Raw genomic sequence first — 24,562 nt, 5'->3', positions numbered from 1 at the left:
AGATTAGTGTTAACTATTCTTTACTAATTTCCATGCACCCTCCTGAAGCATAATCAAGTGAGGTACAAACTCATGTGGACAGAATTATAAGGCAACATCACAATGGGCTTCAGCGGCCGATCCCTCTTATGGCATAACTAATGCAGCAGCACGGTTGACAGCTGTTCAATATAGCTTCTTCCCATTAATTAGGGCAGGCGGAGGCATTATTGTTAGTGGCATTAAAATGAGCCTCATGTATTACTCAACACCATCTGTTTGCGTGAAATTCCATGGTAGCAAGGAATTTTGCCAGATTGGTGAGTTTAGAAACACGTAGGTGCTAGGTGGCAGAGGGAAATGTATACAGATAGATATCAAAATGCTACCAGACCACCTGCCAAGAACCGTTTAAAAAAAAAAGGTTAACCTTGTGCAGCCTTGTTTGCTAGAGTTCATCAACAGTATGTGTTAAGGCCCAGCGCCGAGAGTACCTTTTCTCCCTTGCCTCCAGGAATGCCAGCCGCACCCCTCTCTCCTGGGAGTCCGCTAGGACCAGATGGGCCAGCAGTGCCTGGAGCGCCAACCACACCCGGTTCACCCTTGAATCAAACACATGCGAAATCAATTATTGCTGCGGTAAAAAGAAGAAAGTGGAGAGACGAACTCTTGAAGGCTTCCAATTTATACATTTAATGGATAGCATTCTCTCCTGCCTAGAGAGACACAAAGGAGGCTGACCGAAAGAGGGAGGCTCTAAGTGAGGGAGACGCTGTTAATGACCCAGGACCGAAGAGAAGTGGGGGGTGGGGACGGGGGCCCGCCAAGTTTTCTATAACCCGCTCTTAAAGGCAGGCAGGCCTGCAGGAGAAGAGAGGACGACAATGGGAGGCAGAAAGGGAAGAATGTGCGCCCACAAACATGTTTCAAGGTGAAGTCTCTTAGCCTAGACAGGAAATGTGGAAAGAGACCTCATCAACCAGGGAGATGTTTACATTTTAATCTTCTTAAGAGTGGGACTATAGCTTCCATTTTTCTATAACACCTTACAATTCCATGTACTTAAAATCTGTTGACTGGCTTCCGAGATAAAACCCTTTGAAAGTACTTTCTCAGAGAACCAATATTTCCATTCTTCCTTCCTCTCGCCCTCCTACCTTATTGTTATTTTTTCCAATATCCTTCCATATACCAAAATAGCTTTTTACAGTGACTCTTTACCCCGTAAAGGTAAGAATCAGAAGTAGTATAAATTGCCTTCTTTTTACCGTGGTTAAAGTAATCTGTTTTTCAGAAATGTATGATTCCATCTATTTTAAGATCTAAATCACAGGTTCTATTTTGAAACGCAAGTTTTCAGGCTTAGGTTTTGGAGATGAAAGTACTGTCCAGTTAGTTTTTATCATCACAAATTCTCTTATTAAAATTGAGTTACTTTTTGAAATTTTACTCTAGGATGTTGGGAAAGTATAAAGGTTCATTCTCTAAAAATTGTGTCCAGATATGTATGGTGTTTCTAGATTAAGACAAAAGTATGAATAGTGTGATGAGAAAAGAGTAAAAACCCATACTAATTCATTTATGTGTGTACAACACTGGGGTTTTGCTTCCTTTGGAATAATTTGGGTCTACTAGAATCAGACTGTTATTTACTGAGGTGGAAATCATTACCAAACTGAAAGTAAATTTAAAAAACCTGAGAAATAATTCATTTACTATTGTAAAGGATTTTACTTATTCTAGAGCATACTGGGCCAAACCAGCAATAGAGATCACATTTTACCTTGTTTCCATCAGGCCCTGGGGGTCCAGAAGGACCTCGGCTTCCAATAGGCCCAGTAGGCCCAGCAGCACCACTTTCACCTGGGGGCCCCCGCTCCCCCTGTGGGAAGGAAGCAGAAGTGTTGTGCTGTTCATCATTTTCCGAGATATCACGTTATACATCAGAGTTCATGCTTGTTTAGCTTCTGAATCCCAGCTCTCCATTTACAAGCAAATTATAATTACTTTCCCATAATTTCTCTGCTAGTAAAACAAAAGGATGGGATGAGACAATCTCTAAGGTCTTATTCAGTTCTAGTGGTCTGTGGCTACAATGTCAAAATCTGTTGCCTCTCGAGTATAATGTTCAACTTTTAGAATTCATTTCCTCTTTTTGGCCTTTTTCTGTGATATTAATAGATCCATAGGTAAAAACAGATGCCAGTTATACACAGTATTCAAAGGGAAAGATTGTATCATTTTCAGTGAGAAGATTAAGATTATAAATCTTAATAAGATTTACATATCTTAAATAAGATTATATATCCTCATATCTATGCTCTCTTTTTACAATTGCACACAATAGGGATGTAACAGGTATAATATATATATGTGTGTGTGTGTGTATACATATATATAAAACAGAATATATATATATATGAAATGTGTATATTTGTATATATGTCTATTTATTTTTCTACCTATCTAAATATGTCCCAATTTACATATAAATATCACTACAACATAGCATTCTATGGTTCAGAATATTTAACATGTAAGTCCACACTGTAACTGCTTCAAAGACCCTTGTTACAATTTGGTTCTATGGTCCTGAAGAAATGAAGTTGCTCAGTCCTGTGAGACTCTTTGCAATCCTATGGATAGTAGCTTAGCAGGATCCTCCATTTGTGGAATTTTCCAGGCAAAAGGACTGGAGTGGCTTGCCATTTCATTCTCCAGGGGATCTTCCCAATGGTCGTATGTCACTACATTTGTGCAGGCATCCCAGCTTTATGGTAACTAACTACATAACAGGATACTTTAGGGGCCAACCAATCTTTCCAGTTAGTCTAATGACCACAGGCAAATTATATAAATTTAATTTTTTAAATAAGAGTAGGCTCATGATTTCAGATTTTAGGCTTTGAGTACCAACAGGCATTGCAAAAATTGACTTTAAATCTTAATAGGATATTACTTTTCCTTAGCTCAGGTCAAGCCACTGTCATAAACATACCTCACATATGTGTATAAGTCACTGAATATAATACACATATTAGTTCACTTATGTTTTTTATACTTTGTGGATTTTTAATAAGAAATATGAGCAATTAGATACAAAAGTCTATTATCAATTTAGAAATTGATTTGACTATAGAAGAATATCAGAAATTTGTTGTTACAAGGTCATCAGTAGTTTTTAGAAGAAAGCACAATATTTCTTTTAAAAATATTGCCAGGAGATTATGAAAGTAATACTTACTCTTGCACCAGCAGGGCCAGGGAGACCAAATTCACCAGGGATACCCTAGGCAAAACATGGGAATAAATAAAGTATGACATTTACGTATTTTCTCTAGATCCACTTATGTTTACGATGTTTAGAAAATTTTTGAAAGAGTAAAATAAAGCCAAATGGGCTCTACCTCCACAAGTGTATAAGTACACAGGCTGTTAGGAACAAGAAAACTTTCCGTGGTGTATGGAAAGATTTTTTAAAAAGTGAGAATTCCACTGATACGAAAGATAGATCTCCCCTAGAACCTGGTAGAAAATTTTAGTTTCTCATTATTTAGTGTATTGCTTCTTTAAAGGTGACAAAAGACTCTTCTCCTTTGATAATATAATAAATAATGATGATGAACAGTATCAGACATTGCCTATTTTTAGTTATATAACAGACTGCTCTCTTAATAGAAACAATCATATTCTGCCCATTACCTAGTTAATTGTATACCCAAGTGTATCTCCTTTATTACTGACCAGCTGTCTCCTTAATGTGCCCCACTGTTGACAAAGGAGAGCAGGCCGCAGAATGTAGCTGAATTGAAGCACATTCATCACAATTATAGATAAAATGACTCAGAGCTCATGCCCTGATTGTGAATAGCAGTGTCATGTCTGAATGCCAAGAAAAACATTAAAAGCAATTTTTCAGGGCCTAGTTTGATGGAAAATCAGTGCATTTACTTCTTTTCTATGGAGAGGGAAATAATCTGTATTTTAACATTACCAAGAACAATACAAAAAAGTAAGGCTATTAAATGGAATGTTCATGATATATTTCACTTCCATAATATGATGTTTCATTCAATCCTTAAAACAAAGTAATTTGAATGAAAATGAGTAACTTGGCTCATTCTCTCCAACAGTACCAACATACGTGGAACACTATCATTAACATATGAAATATGAAGTTTCCTTTTGTATGTCATAATTGCACTGCAGTAGGATATTAAACAGAGGAAAAGTCCCAAGTTTAGGCAAATTTATGATCACTTGTTTTACTCACCCTTTCTCCTGGTTTGCCAGCTTCACCAGCTGTGCCTGCAGGGCCAGGCAGACCCTAGATGAAAAAAATACAAACCTCCATCTTTATGACTATATTTGGGGGATTGTCTAATAATTGGTTTTGGGGGGAACTATCTAATATCAATATGATCACTAACCATATTGTAATCCCTTCATAACTGTTATGAAGGGATTACAGAAAAGTTTGCCTTGAAAAACATGTACCCTTCTTTGCTTCAGTTCTTTTAAAAATTTTTTAGTTGGAGAATTGCTTTACAGTGCTGTGTTGGTTCCTGCCAACATTGTAAATCAGCCATAAGTATACACAAGTCTTCTCCCCCTTGAGCCACCCTGCCTCTCCCACCCCAATCTCACCCCTCTAGGTCATGACAGAGCACCGGACTGGGGGGTCCCTGTGTTACACAGAGAAGCTGTGAGCAGCTTCTCACTCGCCATCTATTTGCTTCAGTTCTGAAATCATGTTCTGTGTGGTAGGGGAGAGTGGTGTAATGATTTACCACTGGACAGTCTGACCAAAGTAATCATACGGACCCCTAGTCTGAATGTTTTAGCTGACTTACCTGGAAGCCTGGAGGACCAGCAGGACCCTGTTCACCTTTTCCACCTTGGACACCCTGAAAGTGATAGGAAAGATTACATAGAGGCACATGCCACCCTTGCTTTCTAGCTACATAACTTTCAGACTGGAGAAGAAACAGAAATGGCCATTTTTGCGGGATTAGATTCATTTTAGGGCAGAATAGGACAAGAGTGGGAGAATACTCACCTGTAGTCCAGGGGGTCCCTGAGCACCGTTGTTGCCATCGGGACCTGGAGCGCCCTAAAATGTTTAGCAGAAAGGCTCAGTGTCAGTCACTCCTGAGTCAGACAATATAAGGTTCCCTAAAGCACGTGTGACTTCCTCTAAACAAAGCTTGACATTTTTGCATGAGTTAAATATATTGTGGGTCCCCAACCAAGGCCCAAATACTGCCTACTGACTTTTTGATATGGCTTATGGGAAATCCATGAATGAAGGGCCAGAGAATGCTACTAGCATATTCATAGCTTTTAAATCACAAAATGAATTAAATAAAAGCCAAAAGCATCCATAAATATTTTTGACTTAGTATACATTCTGATTTGTTCTATAGCTCACTGCCTTCTAAGTGTGGTTAAAGAGAAAAGACATTGTTTGATTGTAAAAGGAACCTTGGGGGTACCACTGTAGAAAGAAAGTGATGGAATGATATGTAATGGCCTCAAAGATGTGTTGTGGTCGTTCAGTTGTTCAGTCATGTCCAAGTCTTCGTGACCCCCATGCACTGCAGCACGCCAGGCCTCCCTGTCCTTCACTATCTCCCAGAGCTTGCTCAAACTCATGTCCATTGAGTCAGTGATGCCATCCAACCATCTCATCCTCTGTCACCCCCTTCTCCTCTGCCATCAATCTGTCCTGCCATCAGGGTCTTTTCCAAGGAGTGTATCCTGTGTGAATAAATACCACGTGGATAGAGTCACACAGAAATGAACACCTACCCGAGCACCAGCAAGACCAGCATGACCTTTTTCACCAGCTTTGCCAGGATCACCCTATAATAAACATTTAAAAAACATACATTTAATGTCAAATTAACCATGACAATTCTGAAATATGAATATCTTGGTTTTTTTTTTTTAGCTTCCTCATCCTTGAATTCTGTTATCTAAGGCATGACCCATCATTGTGCAGATCTAGATTACAATAAAGTCCAGCTGTGTCCGCAGACGTAAGCAACTCAGGATGTGAGTTTTCACAATGACATACTGGAGGTCAACTTTTAATGTGCTAAGTGGTAAGTTACGGTTTTCTTGTGTTGAAAGGGACCCCTTGAGGTAGAGGGGACTGATGCCAGAGAGAAATGAGAGTTTTGATGAAATGTGACGCAAAGAAGTGCTGAGGGAGAGGAGGTGGTGGTGATTCTTACACTGGGGCCTTTGGGTCCAGGGAATCCAATGTTGCCAGGCTCTCCTCTTGCTCCCGCTGGGCCAATGGGCCCAGGTCTGCCGTCAATACCAGGGAGACCCTGAAACCAGAGTTTATTTAGTGTTCACTCAGCATCTACAGGATCTCACAACCTCAAGCTTATGATTCTGCCATGGGATGAAAAGAATCATCTTCTGAATGCATAGAACTTCTTCTAGAAGATGTCATGAATCCATTTTCCTTTTCCAAATAGGATGTCAGTACACACGCACCCAAGTCAATCTCCTCTGTACACAATCCCTCCCTTCTCCTTCTTTTCCAAACCTTATCACCCTCTTCCATTTTCCCTGCCCTGTTTCTTTTTCCTTTTGCCTCCTGTGCTCATTTGGACTCTGTAATTACAATCTATTACTTTGCATTCCCAGACATATGTGTGGCTGATACTTATTTTCAGTATAAACGTCTTCATGTGTAAATAAGCTACAGAATAGACTTGATAAGGGTGCATTAAGTGTCCTTGAAAATATAAGTGATACTCACCACAGGACCTTCTTTACCAGCTGGGCCGATATTTCCAGGGGAACCTGGGAAACCCTGTAAAACAAATGAGGATGCCTTCCTATTGGCACTTTCACACATCTACTCACGGTTCCAATGAATTGAAATGTCACAAAAGCACTTTTCTCCCAATTTTTGTTTGTTGCCTTAGGGCAAAAATTAGGGATATCAGCCCTAGCCAGGAGGTATGAAAAAGCCCTGAAAACTTTCTTCATTCTATTTTAAATGCCTTTCCTTTTATTGAATTTTCGTGCAACTGACCCATTTAAAGATATCTCAAGAAACTGTTGAACAACACCATATGGGCAAAACGTATATGTTTTTCTATCTTGTAATAGAAAAACAAATAATTTTAGTAAGCAGTTTTCAAAGTGGATTTTTTTTTATTGCTATGTTTGGTGTCTTTATTACTTATTTATGGTACAATTACAGTTGATACCCATCCATAAGAGATAATGGAGGCAAAAAATTACTCTATTGCTATGGATTAGAGCGTCTACGGCTCCAAAGGTCATTTCTCCATGGCTAGTGTGATGCTGAATACATTATAGCACTTTGTGATTGCTAGAAAAATGACTCACTTATGAATGTAATAACCTGATAATGTATAGTCCTAATACATTTCGTGAACACCTTATATAAAACTCACAAATTGAGATAAAAGATTCATGCTGATAGGAGAACCAACCTAATTTGGATATATTAAAATAAATCTATTCTTCCAAAAACCTCACAGCCATTGTATCAAGTAATAAATAGGACATTTATGAACTAACTAAATTCGTCAAAATATCTACTTGGCTTTGATAAAGTTAAATTAAAAAAAGAACTGTCAGCAAGTTTACTAACAAATTAACTTTTGTTTTTTTAAAAATTATTGTTGTCTTCAAATATTAATCATCCCTTTAAAAAAGGAAACAGTGCCAGGTGTGACTTTCTCAGAATCAATCTGAAACTTACTCGGGGTCCCATGAGGCCAGGCTCTCCAGGGCGACCAGAATCTCCATTGGGACCTCGCACACCAGCAGGGCCAGTTGCACCACGGCTACCAGCAGGACCCTATTTAAAAGAAGAGGGAGGGGAGCTTGTTAAAGCCAGTGTCATACCCACCACCAGAAGCATCAAGTTCCTTTCCAGGATATGAATAATGGACAACTTACCATGACACCAGCTCTGCCGTCAGCTCCAGGTAGACCACGGGAGCCAGGATTTCCCTGTAAGAAAGTACACAAAACACAGAAGAAAATCAGAGAAAATTCTTCCATTAGGTAGAACAGAATTTATTGAAACATGGCACGCATGCAAGAAATCTTGATGCCCTTCAGCGGGGGATACAATAACAAACCAAGCCAAAAAACTTCCTCCAAACCCCAAAGGAATGTGTGGGAGAAGCATTCTGCAAAAGTAGGTCAACCCTGTTTCCAGACCAATTTTATAACATATCAAATTGAGAGTCAGTGATTTAAGACAGCAGATGGAAAGCAGATGCCTCCTTCATCTAGAAAATGCACTTGGTAATTCTAACCAATTCCCAGTGAAGGAGTGCCTCTGGCGTGTCTGGGTGTCAAGAGTGTTTGGAACCTACCCTCAGCCCAGGAGGTCCTGGGGGGCCAGCGGGTCCGATTTCTCCAGTGGAGCCTCTCTTTCCTTCTTCACCACTGGGGCCAGGAGGACCTGGCTGCCCAACAGCACCCTATTTAATTAAAAAAAAAAAAGGAAACGCAGGAAAATAAAAATTGTCTTTACATCCAGCTAGAGAAAAAGCAATAACTTAAAAACAACAGTATTACTTTTTGGATTGAAAAAGTAGTAATTACTTAAAACTGTGACTACAGAACTACTCACAGGCTCGCCCTTGTTGCCGCTCTCTCCTTTCGAACCAGCTGGGCCGGGCTCACCCTAGGGTCCAATACAAAACAGTGGTCAAATGACAGACATCTGTCACAGTCTTCTGGGAGACAAACATCGGGACTGCTCACGAGTCAAGGTGACGCGAGCTTTAGTTCTCTATGAAATACGCTCAGTTCACATGTGAACGGCCTACAGGGGAATAGTCTTGACTTGAGAGGATGAGACTGGTACCACAGAGATGTGCCTCCTTGACCTCTGGGTGATGTTCCAGGAGAACAGGAGGGGTGGGTGTGTCTGCGTGTGTGTGTGTGTGTGAGAGAGAGAGAGAGGCGGGGAGACGGTACACATACAGGTGCCTGAACTTATAGGAAAAATACACATTAAAAATGCTGGTGAAGAAAGAGAATGATTAGAAGGCAAGTGGAAGTCTAGACGGGGATGAAAGGATGGTAGGGACGGCATTTCAGAATGAGGGGAGCATCAGCCACGACCACTTACAACAAGTCCTCTGGCGCCAGTAGCACCAGCAGCGCCAACAGGGCCAGGAATACCCCGGGGTCCAGGGAGGCCGGGAGCCCCAGCAACACCGGGAAGGCCCTGGGGAAGAAAGGCAGCAAGGTCCATCACGAGACAACGAGAGACAGCGCCCACTAAACACACTGACAGCCACAGCGGCGCGCTTTAGCCGTATACTCACAGCAGCACCCTTAGCGCCAGGAAGCCCATTGGCTCCGGGGTTTCCCTGTAAGGAAAAGAAGGGAGAAGGATACGGTTCAGAGGGGTATTTCCGTTCTATGATCCTGCCTTCACTCCTTTCGTTTCCTTCCTCCTGCTCGGTTAGATTAACGACACTGGCTACTTACAGGAGGTCCGACAGGGCCAGAAAGGCCTGGGAGACCCACTTCACCACGGGGACCCGCGGGACCAGCAGGGCCAGGGTTACCAACAGGTCCGAGTTCACCCTAAAAGCAGGAATAGACACCGAGGCATTAGTCAGCAAAAAATGAGACAGCAAATCTCTGCTTTTAGGTCACCAAGTTTCATGACATTTCTTCAGAATTGCAATAATTTCCCTTATGAGGTCTGGTACCACAGATAATTCCAAGAACAGAGGAGCCTGGCAGGCAGGGGTCGTGAAGAGCTGGACACAACTGAGTGACTGAGCATGCACCACAGTTGTGGGTTTGCATTTCTATTTTCCTGGCCCGGATTGACCATCTTGGCTATCTGCTGTCTGCTATCTACGTCTGTCTCTCTCGGTAGAGACTCCGGTTCTCAACTAGTCAGTTCCAGCTCGTCTGAGAGAGTACGCCAGAGGAGCCCTATGGAATCAGTTTCCATGCCACCATCTTTATCTATGCCCACTGTGCTCAGAGTACAGAAAGATAATCCATTTCAGGTTTAGAGAGAGAAAACCAGCTGTTCTGTATCCAGTTTGAAGGAAGGACTAATTAAGCTGCTCTTCTGTAACCAGCTACCTGCAAACATAGTCCCTTTCTTTCACGTCACAATAAAAAGTTTTCAGGTAACGACAGTGGTCACGGGCGTTCTTACCTTGGGGCCAGGAGCACCTGGGAAGCCTGGAGGGCCAGCAGACCCAATGGGACCCTGAAATCACAGGAGACGGTGCTGAGAAGTTTCCTCCCAGTAAATTCACAAAACATTGAGAGAAGACTGAAGCGGCTTAGAGTGGTGTGGCCACAGTTAACGTTGGCCAAGAGCAAACTGACAGCCAGTCTGTTGTCAATGGTATATTATCAGAGGGAAGACATTCCAAGAATCCCAGGTGAGGTAGATTTTATTTTACATATCAACTACAAGCCTCGAGGATAGTAGTTCTTATAAACAGACCCTTCAGAGAACATTTAGTAAGGTGTCTAAAATGGCGTTATTTCACAAGGAATTAATAAAGAAGACAGCTCCATCCCACACTCCCAATCCTTCCAAATTCTTCAGTGTCAAAACTTACAGCAGGGCCCACAGGACCCACACTTCCATCACTTCCACGGGCACCCTATGAAGAAAAGAGAGGAAAGAAAGTCAAGTGCAAAGTTAAATGGCATATATTAGAAGCTTTTAAGAAAGAATAAAAAAGAACCAAACTGGAAGCACTCACAGCTGGGCCAGGGGCACCAACACGTCCTCTCTCACCAGGAAGACCACGGGCTCCCTAGAAGCAGAAATATTTCCAATGAAATCCAGAATTGCTAATTCAGGGAAAAGTCACAGGCATCATTTGCTTTTTTCCAATTTCTAACATGTGCAAGAATCCACTGGAAATAAATAGGTCTTGTTCTAATTCCAACTAAAAGGTAATGGATTTCAATTAACTAGGAAGAAGCCTATTAGAAAAATATCAAAGAATACAATGCCAAGGGAAATGGTAATTAGCAAAAACATTAAAGAAGTTCCAGCTTGCAAAGAGTGTACACATTTTTTATTTACAGTAAGGTAATCAATACTTACCGTTTGACCTGGAGTTCCATTTTCACCAGGGGCACCAGGTTCACCCTACATGGAAAAGAAGGATTGAGTTTTTATTCATTATATATGTATATTACTTTTTTCTGATTGGGTAATTTTTACACCATCACTTCAGTTTCAACCATTCATGTATTCATGTCACATTTCTTACATAGACTGTTTCTCAATTATGCCAATCACGTAAGTTTTAAAAATTTATAAAATATGGGTTTTTATTTAGATAATATAAGATACCACAGTATTAGGGAGATGTGGTCGCGTGTTATTTACCCTTTCCCCAGTTTTCCCCTTAGATTTTGGATATCATTTAGACGAGGCTTATATATTAGAACGATAACATAAAAAGAGACAATACGGTAAATTGCTTGCAACATATTTACCCTCTTTAAAGTTATTTTGAACATAATATTTTTACTTTTATAAAATATGCATGAAAATCGGAAGTTTCCTAATATTTTATAGAGCTGTATTATTTCCAAGCTACATTCTTGAGTAAAAACCATGGTGGTGGTGGTGGTGGTGGTGGTAATTTAATACTATGGCACATGAAAAGGAACTTTCCTTCAAGATAATCTAATTTAGATATAGAAGAAACCTGGTCTGTGAGACCATTTAAGAGGCTTCATTTCTAGGATTTTTATCTGAAGTGTGTTCTTTGTGAGTAAGCCCTAGAGTGGGAGTCAGGAATTCTAGCCTGTGCCCTTCTACTAGATGTGTGACTTTGGGCAAGTCACTCACTCTCTTTAAGCCTCAGTTTCCCTCATCTGCAAAATGAGAGCGTCTCCAAGGCTCCTCGCAGCCCTAGCATTTGATGGTGCTGTGATTAGTAGTCGGAGCTATTATCTTAGGCTCCAGGGAGGCTAAGTTTGACCTTATCCATTTGTGTGGCAGCTGCAAAGTTAGAACATATTCTCCATATTCATGTTCATTTCTGGTCCCACTAGTATTCGTTACTCATTAATTTGTAATTACGTTGGTATTCACTTTAATATCACATTATCTCCTTAATAGGAGAGAGAACATTTTATAGTTGAAAACGCTGTCAGAGAAGAGCCCAGCCGAGAGATAACACACTTCTGAGACTTTAATTACCTAATTAAAATTTTTTTGAGTGTGCGCAGATAAATCACAGGAAAGAGGTTGAAAAGTGTATTGTGACATGAATGTACCTATCTAATTAGTGCATGGCAAAGGGGAATTTACAGTTTAAAATAACACAGTGTTCTAATATCTGATTATATGTTTATTTACTTTTATTTTGGCTGCAGAGAACAACTGAAATTACAGGAGGAAAGGAAATGGAGGAAGAAACTATTGACATTATTTTTATCTCAATCATTTAATAGGTATTAAATTAAATGAATATTATTAATAATTGGCCTTTTGTTATAGAATCCCATAGTCCTGACCATTGAGGGATTTAAAGTATTGAGGAGGAAATCAGATATACTTATGAATATGAGTAGCCTTCAGTAAAACATATTTGTTTGATGGTGATAGGAAATGACAATCGTTTTAAAAACAGGACTTCTGATTTAGTATTTACCTTCACACCTGGAGCACCAGGCTGTCCCTTCAATCCATCCAGACCATTGTGACCCTGAAAGGCAAATCCTCATTATTAAAATGCTATTTCATTACAGTGATCGGTCAACTCAAACATCTTTTATCTTCGCAGTTACTGTTTCTCTAAGAACCTTGTGACTGCTTCAGGAGAATAAGAAGTCCCAGTGCCCCAGCCCCTGACAAACTCCCTCTGTTGCCCTAGCTAAGTCACTAAACCTCCCTCACTTGAAAGAGAAGCATGAAGAACTAGATGCTCTCTCACGTACTTTCCATCTTTAATAATTTCATGATCTTCGGACGACTTTAAATACCTCTTATGTTGCACCCGTTTTATACAGTTTTCTCTGTAGGATCCTCATTTCTTGGAAGCTATGAACAGACTTAAAAAAAAAAAAAAAGCTACATTCCACTTTACTTTCTGGCCACCTTACTCTTTAACTCTCTCTCCACTTGGGCAAATTCCAGGAATTTGGAACCAATATGTGTTATCCAGAAGTTTAAAGGTACCTGAGGGGTTTACTAAAAGTAATCAACATTTTCTCTTTTGTGGGTAAAGACGGTGCTCACCCTAATGCCCTTGAAGCCAGGGAGTCCAGGAGTTCCAGGAAAGCCACGAGCACCCTAAAAAGAAACACAGATGACAGATGACATTTTTATCCTAAATAAAAAGATCCTGATTTCTTCCTTCCAAAGTGTTTCTTCTCATCAAAGTCCAAGCTTGGAATCAAAGACTAGCATATGTGTAAGCACAGAGAGGTGATTAAGATGCTATGTGTAAGCACAGAGAGGTGATTAAGATGCTATAATTTGAGTAACTAATCCTATGATACTCTGAGAACCCACAATTTAGTTGTTTACAGTAGGCTTACTGTCATTACTGTTACATTATCAGCATTAATAAAAACTATGCATTCTTAACTAGGCTCCTTTATTTGTTGGATGCCCCCAGTGAGTGTCATAAGTACGACATCTACATTGCCACTTTGTCTGATTCTAGTTTTAGCAACTATTTTATACATGAGATACCTCTGATGTTTGGACTAAATGCTGTTATAAAAAAAGAATCTTACCTGTGGTCCAACAACCCCTCTCTCACCAGGTCGTCCAGGTTTTCCAGGGTGACCCTAAAACATCAAAGCATCACAGGGTCAACCTTTTCTTAGTAAGCTATCAGATCAAAGTGGGGACATCTTGGTTTTTACAACCGGGGGAAAAACGCATTATATAAAAAAGTGGATCCAGATACGTATCTAATTAACAATGATATTTCCTTAAATGCAAGAAAATTAATCATTATTTCATTAAAATATTATTTTCCATATGGGGAGAATTACATCAGGCATATTCAGCTTTTGGCAGAATACTTCATTTGAATCTAGAAATTCTGTTTGAGGCAGGAGTATTTAAATGGCACACTTAGAAATGCTTACGAGTAAATACTTACATCCTCACCAGCCTTGCCAGGAGGGCCAGGCGGGCCACGAGCACCAGCAGGACCCTGGGAAAACAGAAGACCCCTCATTTTGTTAATGTTATATTAATAAACCTCTTGAAAAAAATACTTATCACACAGGGGGAAAAGTACTCACAGTCTGACCAGGTTCACCAGGCTCACCCGGAGGTCCCTGGAAACCTTGAGGGCCCTACAAGAAACACAGTAAGTCACACTCCAAGCCTTTATGTAATTCTGTCTTCTTTACATAAGATAGAGTACAGGCTCCCGGTACTTACAGGGGCTCCAGAGGCCCCAGGAGGGCCGCGAGGTCCCATCAGCCCCTGTGAAGAGGACAGACACAGTTAGCACTGGCAAGTCATCCTGGCTTCGGGGTGGATTAGACAGGACGAGCTCGGCAGTGCCACAGTCTGTGATGCACCAATGAACAGAACTGTCCTGGTTTCATTTCATAAGTTTTTGTCCCTCCCAAGGAAGCATTTACTGACCCAAGTTTCTTCCACTGTTTCTCTGCCTTTGCTTTCACGTCTTCTCCTAATCTAGACCATAACTTGGTTAGATGGCGTGGCCACCAGTTCCTTAAATTCGTGTGTAATTGGGCATACTGAGATTCTTCTAATGAAATGAAGTGACTCGGTCTTTGGATGGTACAGAATATACAACTACCGTGCATTCAGCCAGTGAAGCATTTCCATCTGGATTTCCTTGATCATATGTCATCTCCTCATATCATACCTAGCTAGGAAACTGGTGTTTTTCTTGCCACAAGGGGCATAAATTGCAAAGGATAGAAACTCTTTCTTAATGATTAGAGGGAGGTTATAATCTTTTGTTTAATAATCTTATGTTGTAATCTTTGTTATAATCTTAAGGCTCCATTAAAAGCTATTAGTGGCTGGTGAAAATGTCAAACAAGAGTGGTTGTAGTAAGGGGTGAAGGAAAAATAAAATACTATTGAAATGTCCTACTGGAAGAATCTATTATATGTTATCATTATTGAAAATATGGCCCAAATGGCAGCGGACTGTTCTCCCCTTGGTTCTTCATTCTGTAGCACACAGATTCAGACCAAGCGTCTCTGGTTTGGGAGCTGCATACGCCTGTGAGCCCCCTTTGCAAGGCCCATGTAATTTCTTCTGTAGGGGCCGTGCCTCTAACACTGAAAATACTGCACAAACAAGCCTCAGGTAACTTGTCTATGGGGACTCTGCAGTCAAGTCTGCCCCACTGTATTAATGCCCAGAGTGAAACAATACGGATTTTTTTAAAAACACATCATTTTAATTATAAGAATTATTTTTTTTTTGGTTTTAGAAATTGCTTCCATGTTAAAAGAAACACTGTCACTATTCAATCAAAATAACATTTTCAGGGGTATATTAAAAAATAATTTTCCTTGACACCATGAATTTTTAATTATATTTATTCATTTTTCCATGTATTTGCAACAATTTCATTTCCATAAAAGGTAGTTTATTTTGTGGAGGCTGTTAGGTACAGGATGATTACTCATTAATTCAGAGAAGAACCCTTTGGGGTTTTATAGTTATTGATTTTCCAACATGGAAATTTATTTTAATGCTTTATTGCTACCTATCTTGTCTGTTTGTGAAACAAATATCTGTTGATTACATATATCTGTGAATGCCTGTCAATGTGCAAGCTTAAATTATATTTCACTGATATTTAAAAGTAAAACATAATGCTTTCTGCCCACCAGAAAGATGTTCCGAAGTCAGGGAAATCTGAAATCCATATTAACTTACCAGACTTATGTAGGTGTTTTTTTTTTTTTTTAATTAATGAGTTAGTTTTTTTTTTTTTTTTTTTTAGCTTCTTCTTGAGATATGGGTACTGCTTTTAATGTCCAGCATTAGCTGAAATGGCTAATTTCAAATATCCAGTATAAACAAAGCCAAGAGAAAATCTCTACTTCCTCATTTCAGCTATGAATGCTTTAAATTACCAGCAAAATCAGGAAATTGGAAATCATCAATTAAAGGCCTATTACTTCTCAAGTGAGAGTTTTAATTTACAGAAAATATTGTCTTGCCCTTACGGTGTATCAGTTTATTGCGGACTATTAGCTACGGCAGAACATCTTTTGAAGACAGAGCGTTGTATACATTGTCCAGGTAAAATTTATATTTTAAGGACTATCTCAACTTTGGGCAGATAAATACTTTTGTTTGCAAATAATTAATTAAAAACTCACTAAAGTATGTGTGGCTACGTACTAAACTGCAGTGTTTAATCAACTTAATGTTTTTACTTGTAGCAATTTCCCCCTCTGTTTTATACATCCGAGTATATATTTTGCATTTTCTTATCAGTTTTTTTTTTTCCCTAACAAAACTCACTAATGCTTGTGAGAAGGTTTACTTGTAAAAGATAGACTTTTATCACCACAGTCATATTCTCTCCTATACTGATTTATAATTAATCAGACTTTAAAAAGAATTTTTTATCAAAAATGGATAAAAAGAAACATTTCCTATGTTATTAATTCCTTGAGAGATGGTGAGAATCTGTCACAGTCACTGTTTGTATCCCAAAGGCATAATAGAGTTTGGGTCTCACCGAAGATAACTGGTAAATACTTGTTGAATGATGTAATGTTTTATTCAAGTACTAGATACATAAGCTATGATGTTGACTATCAGACATCTTGCCTGACATTCTGTCATTAACCACATGTATGTCCTTGGGAAAGACCTTCAACTCTCTAAATAGAAAATGAGCTTCCTCGGTGACTCAGATGGTAAAGACTCTACTTGCAGTGCGGGAGAGCTGGGTTCGATCCTTGATTGCAAAGATACCCTGGAGAAGGGAATGGCAACCCACTCTAGTAATCTTATCTGGAGAATTCCATGGATAGAGGAGCCTGATGGGCCCCAGTCCATTCGGTCACAAAGAGTCAGACACGCCTGACTGACTAATACACACACACAGAGAAAATGAACGGGCTAGACTAGAACTTGCTGATCTAGACTAGAACTTGCTGATCCTTTCCAGCAAGTTCATAGAACTTAATAGTTCTGTGTCTCTATTGGTTGCCTAAAATTCTGTGCAATATTAAAGGGTATAAGAAAGTTAATTAGAGTGATCACTCTTCTAAATTAAATTGGTTTGCTTAAATTATGGTTACTATTTCCAGAGATTATTTCTTGGAAATAAATATCTGATCTATCATAAGGAAGCATGTTTGTAGAGAAAATGGAACCCCTTTATCTAAGCTTAGATTTTTATAGATTTGAATACAAAAATAGCTACTGCTTTTATCTGATCTGAGTACTATTAACCTAAGTAGCTAAATAAATGGCTATGTGAACTTTAAACATAAAGTAAATTCCCTATTTAATAATTTTTTGGCTAAGATAAAAATTAGAGATAAACATACCATTGGTCCAGGGCCACCTCCTTTTGCATCAAACTGAGCAGCAAAGTTCTAGATGGGAGAAAAAGAAAAAAAAAAAAAATATATATATATATAAAATAACTATTGACCATATAGTTCATTTTTCTCATTCTACTTTTAAAGATTTTTCTGTTGATGTTTAAAAGGGAGCAGTATTTTTTACATCATTCTTAATTTAGACTTCCCTACTGAGCTAAATTCCTAAAAAATTTTAAGAATTTAAAATTTAGGGCCACCCCAAGTTTGAAATAGGGAACTTCCCTACTTTATTTTGAAACTTTTCCTTCCCTGTTAACCTTCTCACTTCAGTCCCCACCCTCTACCTGTACATTGAGGAAGAGAGCTTTCTAAACTTTAAAAGTCAGTGGGGGCCCCTGATAAATTAAAGCAGAAACCAAGAGAACAACTTTGCATTTCCACCTGTTGCCCTGTTCCTCTGGAACTATACAAAACGACTAAGGGATCTTTTTCTTGCTGTAGTTTCAACAAGAGTATAAAGAGTATTCAAGTTTAGAGCAAAATTAAATTAAAATGCCCCTTGGAAGATTAAACTTTTAAAAAATAGTTCACAGTAATAGCTTTACTGTTAAAGATCTCTCTTATAGTGGTAGATCTATTAAAGAAGGTGCTTTTTAATGCACTCAGTAGATAAGCAATCATAATAAGATCTTTGGGGGAGAAAGGTCTTATTTTACTGGCATATAGTTGGGTATTAGAATCAGGCTTCTGATTCATAGTGCTAACCAATTAAGCAAATATGTTTTTCTTCCTGCAGTGAGGCCATTTGGTGCTCATACCATTGTTAAAGCATAAAGCTAAAAGAAGATATTAATGAAAAAGGGAAATGTACTTTTCTCAAATTAGTTTCAAGCAAATTAAACCCAAAATGGCTTTGAATGTTGGTTCTGCAGACTTCAAGCCAAGGAGAATAAAAAGAGTAGGATGTTTGTGAAATTGCTTAAGATCAGGGATTTCATTTATAATTCAATCTAATCAAACTTTTTAATTATGCAACACCTCTTATTTGTGCCCCACTGATAAAAGATATTAAATTCCCAAATTAAATAATGGTCGCAAGGGCTGCAGCCACCTTCAGTGAACACAAAGAGCTGTCCTGTAATTGACAAGGGCACACAAAGAGCTCTGCCAAAGCAGAATCTTGAATGAAGAAACCAAAGAAATGAAATAAAATACTATACTAATATCCAAATAGCAGACTCTCCCTCAAAACCACTAAAAATAAATCCCCCAATGAGTCTTCTTCCAATACAGGTACAAGAAACTGAAGTTAACGATACTGAAAGACACCTTACCCCGCCAAGACCAGGGGGGCCAGGAGGGCCAGGGGGGCCAGGAGGGCCTGGGATGCCGTCATCACCATCTCTGCCTGGTGGGCCTGGTGGACCCTGTGATGGAAAAAGTGAATTACCTCAGGGTTAGACAAACTCCATGGAGACCTGTACTTCAGAAAGGAGCCCTCAGAATCCATGCGACAAGGTCAGAAGTTGGTCAGAAGGTACACGTGATGTGGACGTTTAAACTGCCACATTTGTCACTATTGATACAGGTCTGTTTTAGAAGGAGGTTTAGTAGCTGGTGTCCAAAGAAGACACAAGACAGGATAGTTCCTCTTGGAAGAGGACTATGTCAGCCATTTGTTATTGAAGCATAAAGGAGCTCCAGTATTCAAATAAAGCTAAAACTTATAGCTATAAATTCATATGGTTAACAGTGCACAGTGATATACTATGTATGTGTGAAGTCGCTCAGTCGTGTCCGACCCTGCAAGCCCATGGACTGTAGCCCGCCAGGCTCCTCTGTCCATGGGATTCTCCAGACAAGAGAATACTGGAGTGGGTTGCCATTTCCTTCTCCAGATACACTATGTATATTGACGGTCAATTTCTGATTGATGAATTTACTCAATTATTTTAGTATGTTATGTGTGAAAAGTAGATGAAATGATAATTAATAGTCATCACAGTATAGAAAATCCTGCAGTTTTCCTACCATTAATACTATTTATGTTAAAGTAATTTACTGACATAATCCTACCTGTAATAAATTGCTTGAGTGGAATACATTGAAGTCTGCACTTCTCAATGGTTACAAGGTATGGGTATTTATATATTGATACCACGTAAATATAGCAAGATCTAAGAATACCATGAAAAAAATGCAAGCCTAACCTATACATTTATTAATTTAAACAGAAACATGTTGTTGACTGCTGGTTCACTATTACATTCAGCCTACATCAGAGATCTTACTTGAAAAGTAAACAAAGCATGTTGAAAAAGGGAAGGGTCATGTTGTAGTGGGTAGGCACCTCTCCCTCATCTATGTGTTGGACATGTCAACTTCAAGCAAAGAAAGATAGACCATGCAAAGAATGTGGCTATCTATAATAGGTTTGCTTTCTTAAAGGATAATCTTGACCTAAAAATAATATTGATTATGTAGAATAATGCTCATTCACTTTCTGTAAGGCATTATCTGCTTAAAAGGTAGGCAATTATCTGGATACATAACATTTTTATAAACTGTCAGACTCCTGTAGTTTCTAATATGTAGTTATTAAAATATGGGCCAAAGCTCTTTAATAGTTCAAAAATTACACACCCTTTCTCCGCGTGGTCCTCTATCTCCACTTGGGCCCTATAAGGAAGATACAAACAGCACAATAATAAATGTCTAAGCAATTTCCAGTGAATGAGCAAAGCATTCTTGATAATGATTAGTCAGGAGTCTGATCTAACCATAATGTTACTAGATAGTAGCTATAAAAATAGCACAATAAAATAGATAAAAGTTTTTTGTTTTTATTATAATTACATGTAATTTTGTTTTACACTGGGAGATTGGAGGCTATAGTCTCCAGCATTAGGGCCAATATTGTAACCACTATTTTTAGAAAGATAATTTCTGTGGATAAAATTATCATTTTGTAACATCAATAACAGCATATTTATATAGTCAAAGCTCTTTAAAATAAACTTTTGTCTACTACCTATAATTAATATGATACTCAGTTCATCTCTAGAACAAAATAAATCTTTTCTTTTCCTTTAGTATGTAAGTCACCAGTTGTATAATATAAATATAATTAGAGATGACTCTGGAAGATAATAAAACTTTGTTATCTTACATATCAAAGCTACTTCATTCTATGGTTTAGCTAATGCATATTCATATGCACAAAATCTTGACAAGGTGTATTCCTTCTGTAGTGTACCATAAGTTTAGTTAAACTCTAAGTTATCTCTGATCATTTCAGATACAGAGAAATATTAGACTCTTACCTTTCTTGCAGTTGCCTAGAAGAGAATAAGTAAAAGATTATTATGAGGAAAACTGTATAAATTTAAAAATGGCTCCCATTTCCATGTAGTATACAAATACACTTACAAATTATACATACTGCACATTATTATTATCTTAATATTTCAAAGTACAATTTACATCTTACCAATAAAAATATGTACAGATCTCAGATATATACTTATCTATAATTATACCTCAAATTCAGCTCATGAGCTAAGAATTTGCTCATAACAATCTTGCAGATGACTCCAGGGAGTGACAAAATTCTCTAGCTAGATGAAGTCTAACTCCGGGGAAGCTGGTGCTAACACCCAACCTTCCACTGAATTATTTATTCTTCTTTTCTTATGGGTGTAGGTTTTAGGGTGGCCTTATTCAGTAGCCCCGCCCATTTTGGAAACTGGGGTGGGTACTTGCTAAGGCAACCAGAAAGGCTGGACTACCTTAACTCTTGACTTTTTTTGGAAATTCAGGTTGGTCAATACCAATATAGCTTCCTTTTCTTTCCCCAGAGACGACTACTGTGGCCAAGGCAATCAAAGTCTAAAATTAAAAATTCTAAAAATAATTTTACTCACCTCTTGTAAGGCTATAGAGAAAAAGGGAAAAAAGAAATAATTATTAGTATTATTTCACTGATCACCAGCAGTGATTAACAAATGGGTATACTTGTCTATAAAACTGACTTACCTAATTAAAGGACCAGTTGTATTTTTTATTAAGAATATTCTAATGACTTGGAAATTATGCAGGTCAGAATTATGGCAGGGATCAACAGGACCATTTGTTTTAAATATTAATGTGTAAATATACTTTGAATTAAATTGTTAATTATTTACTATTTTATAAATGCTGTGAAACATTAATGTGTCTAAAGGATACTTGTAATGTTTAGTAATTATGATGGTAAATTGCACAGTGACTCACTGAATGTGAGCAAAACCAGCAGATTGATGAGTAATAATTTGTAGTTTAGAAAATTTTTGATACTTAGAAATTTAAAAGGGGAGAAATTTAGGAAACTACATTACCTAAAGCAGATTTTGGTTTTTTATATAACATTAACATTACAGTGTTTGTACCATTCTTAATGTCCTTTTTCAAAAGGACTAATTTGTGAATTAGTCACCATGAAAATGGATTCATTTATACACCTGAAGTTTTGCTTTAAATAGGTTCACTTAAATTAGGTAAGGACATTTTACCAACATGTATCACTTTTGGCCCTGAGAAAGAATTGCTCTGTATAAATGGAAAAAACTGCATTAAAGATCTAGAAAAATAATGGGAAAAATACACCAAAGTAGTATCCTCCCCCTTTGCCATAATTGCTTTAAGTCCTTAAAGACTGAATTCCGCTCCTACAGTATAAAAATTACAGGCTAACACAGGATATAAATGTGGCCAAGCTGGCAACAAAATGAATCACCCCAAAAATTGCTTTAATTAGGTGGCCAAGAAGTGTGTCATTTGGAGTGAGAACATCTGTTGTAGCAGTCACAATTCAGGAGGGTGGACCACATCCAGCCCTGATATTTAAGGGCAATTTATGAGAATTACTTTTAAATTAGAAAAATGATATGTTTACTTCATTGTGTTCATCAGTAGGAAGAATAATTATGCCTGGGCTTGATTAACGGAAGTCCTCATGGTTTTGGAAATTTGCCTTCTAATTATTCAGACTGAGCCATTTTGAAGAATGTGTGTTGGGTAACTTTTATTCAGACTGGGGTTGGATATTGATGAGAAGTTGAATTGTCCTTTGTACCTTCAAACTTCCCGAGGTTTATTTTCATCTTTAGGAGAAGACCCTTTTCCCCTACCACCCTCAGATCTCATAAAAAATGAACCTGGTAATGTGAATTAGTTCAATGCAATTATTCCTTAGTATTCACAGTGTGTATACTAAAAGCTGATGAAGGGAGAAAACACACACACACAAATGCATCAGTAATGATGCAATGGTAGACACCGTGGCATATGGGTGGAGCCAAGTTTTAGAGTGTTGGGTGTGGCCAGATACCCAATGGGGTCATAAAACCTACAGCTGGAAAGCAGCCTTGGAGTCCATCCAGTTTCTATGCCGTGTTTTAGAAAAGGCTCAGTTTGACTTGTCCACAGTCACATGATAAATTATTGGCAGAGTCATGGGAAAAACCTGGGTCTCTTGAGACCCAGATCAGTGTTGATAATTTCCCAACTTGCTAAGTTCAGAATGCCTGTCACTGGGAACATGTTAAAGAGATAACTCTCAGGCTCAACAAAAGGCAGGGCAGATTTTAGCTAAAGCATATTACCATTTCCATGATCAGGTAATGAAATGAGAAGCTAATTACATTTCAGAAAGTATCCATTTTCCTTGCCGGGAAACACTGACTAGCTTTTGGGACTGGGTTCAAGGAGAAATGCAGACATTCTCTGTATAACCCTGTGGAGTCTTTAAATGGTGACTCCGCGAGCCTTAAGCCCTGGTCCCCTGTGCTCTCCTTGTCCTCCCTCCAGAGGGCGCCTCATGGTCACCATCATCCAGACCAGTCTTAAAACACCCAGAAAAGTCTTTAGGGCGTGAGTTTTTTTTTTTAATAACTTAATTAAAGGGTTTTCTAAACCAGGCCTCAGGTTTCACAGAAGTGGGCATCAGTGCAGTTATGGGGCCTTTTAGGTGGAGGCCTTTGGCTTCCTTGGTCATGTCAGATAACATCTCATCCTTAAAGAAAAAGATTCTCTGATCCCTTTGAGCTTCACTAGCTGGAGGATCCAGATGAAGTTCACAGCCTCACTCCGAGTTAAGAGAAAAAGTTCCCTAACTTTTGGCGAGAGTCGAGAGCCTCTTTTGATTTTTATTTCTACAGTATTTTCCACGTTTCTCTTATATGCCAGCGTTTCTCCACATGCCAGAGAGCCTGCCCTCCTAGCTGTACCTGGAACTTGGCGAGGTTTTCCATTTCAGACCAGGTTTTCCTGCCCACCCCTCTAACCTCTTCCCCAGACTGCCCGAAACAAGCTGAAGGCACTTACATTGGCATGTTGCTAGGCACGAAGTTACTGCAAGCAGCAACAAAGTCCGCGTATCCACAAAGCTGAGCATGTCTACCACTCAGACATGCAGACTCCTTGTGTCGCAGAGCCCCTGGGTCACCGGCGGAGGTATCACCTGGCGGGCGCAGGCATGCAGTCGTGGCCAGTACCTCCAACTTAGCCGAAACCTCCTGCCGCCTTGGTGCTAAAATAATAAAGCCCGGATCTGCCCTATTTATACGGCCCAAGTTTCTCCGGCCCGAGGGTGCCTCCAAAAGCGCTTCCACCAATGAGAGGGCTGGGGCTGGGGGCCCGGGCAGCCACAGCTGGGAGGAGACTGCGGGGGCGCCGAGGAGGGAGTGCAGCGAGGGGAGGGACGTGGCCACGGGGGCTGGCTTCTTAAATTGGTTCCATTCTTTTTGAGGACGTGGACACTTTTGAGGCTTTCAAGGGGAAACTCTGACTCGCTGTCTGCATACCTCCGCCCTCCCCATCCCCCGCTCTGGCCTTCCTCCCCCCAACTCCCCCCACCTCCCCGCCCTTTCCAAGTTTGGAAACACTTATGGACACGTCGGAGGGCTCTGCTGACACCGACGTGGGCAGAGTTTGCAGCTCTCGGCGGCAGCCCGGCAGCTGGAGAAGGGACCGGAGCCCAGAGATCAAAGCGGGAGC

At 39.3% G+C, this 24,562-nt stretch overlaps 1 protein-coding gene and 1 long non-coding RNA gene across 3 annotated transcripts in view; one reads left to right on the top strand and one right to left on the bottom strand.

Moving 5' to 3' along the window:
- The window catches only part of COL1A2 (collagen type I alpha 2 chain), a 36,697-nt gene extending 12,600 nt beyond the window's left edge, over nucleotides 1-24,097 (bottom strand). The window contains 32 exon segments of one of the 2 annotated variants that reach the window (NM_174520.2): nucleotides 474-581; nucleotides 1,763-1,861; nucleotides 3,224-3,268; nucleotides 4,253-4,306; nucleotides 4,833-4,886; nucleotides 5,039-5,092; nucleotides 5,791-5,844; nucleotides 6,219-6,317; nucleotides 6,758-6,811; nucleotides 7,736-7,834; nucleotides 7,936-7,989; nucleotides 8,361-8,468; nucleotides 8,621-8,674; nucleotides 9,125-9,223; nucleotides 9,324-9,368; nucleotides 9,490-9,588; nucleotides 10,181-10,234; nucleotides 10,596-10,640; nucleotides 10,743-10,796; nucleotides 11,093-11,137; nucleotides 12,657-12,710; nucleotides 13,244-13,297; nucleotides 13,747-13,800; nucleotides 14,121-14,174; nucleotides 14,266-14,319; nucleotides 14,408-14,452; nucleotides 17,531-17,578; nucleotides 18,862-18,954; nucleotides 20,171-20,206; nucleotides 20,851-20,865; nucleotides 21,451-21,461; nucleotides 23,891-24,070. In NM_174520.2, coding sequence (NP_776945.1) covers nucleotides 474-581; nucleotides 1,763-1,861; nucleotides 3,224-3,268; nucleotides 4,253-4,306; nucleotides 4,833-4,886; nucleotides 5,039-5,092; nucleotides 5,791-5,844; nucleotides 6,219-6,317; nucleotides 6,758-6,811; nucleotides 7,736-7,834; nucleotides 7,936-7,989; nucleotides 8,361-8,468; nucleotides 8,621-8,674; nucleotides 9,125-9,223; nucleotides 9,324-9,368; nucleotides 9,490-9,588; nucleotides 10,181-10,234; nucleotides 10,596-10,640; nucleotides 10,743-10,796; nucleotides 11,093-11,137; nucleotides 12,657-12,710; nucleotides 13,244-13,297; nucleotides 13,747-13,800; nucleotides 14,121-14,174; nucleotides 14,266-14,319; nucleotides 14,408-14,452; nucleotides 17,531-17,578; nucleotides 18,862-18,954; nucleotides 20,171-20,206; nucleotides 20,851-20,865; nucleotides 21,451-21,461; nucleotides 23,891-23,960 — 1,965 coding nt within the window. In that variant the 5' untranslated portion in view covers nucleotides 23,961-24,070. 2 annotated transcript variants of the gene reach the window in all.
- On the top strand, nucleotides 5,918-13,594 carry LOC132345065 (uncharacterized). Its single transcript, XR_009494166.1, has 2 exons — nucleotides 5,918-6,086; nucleotides 12,379-13,594. It is a non-coding gene; the product is annotated as an uncharacterized lncRNA (long non-coding RNA).
- Nucleotides 24,098-24,562: the final 465 nt, after the last annotated feature.

The sequence above is a fragment of the Bos taurus genome, chromosome 4, assembly GCF_002263795.3.
Source record: "Bos taurus isolate L1 Dominette 01449 registration number 42190680 breed Hereford chromosome 4, ARS-UCD2.0, whole genome shotgun sequence".
NCBI lineage: Eukaryota > Metazoa > Chordata > Mammalia > Artiodactyla > Bovidae > Bos > Bos taurus.
Note: the sequence above shows the minus strand (reverse complement) of the source record. Positions and strands in the feature narration are given on the sequence as shown.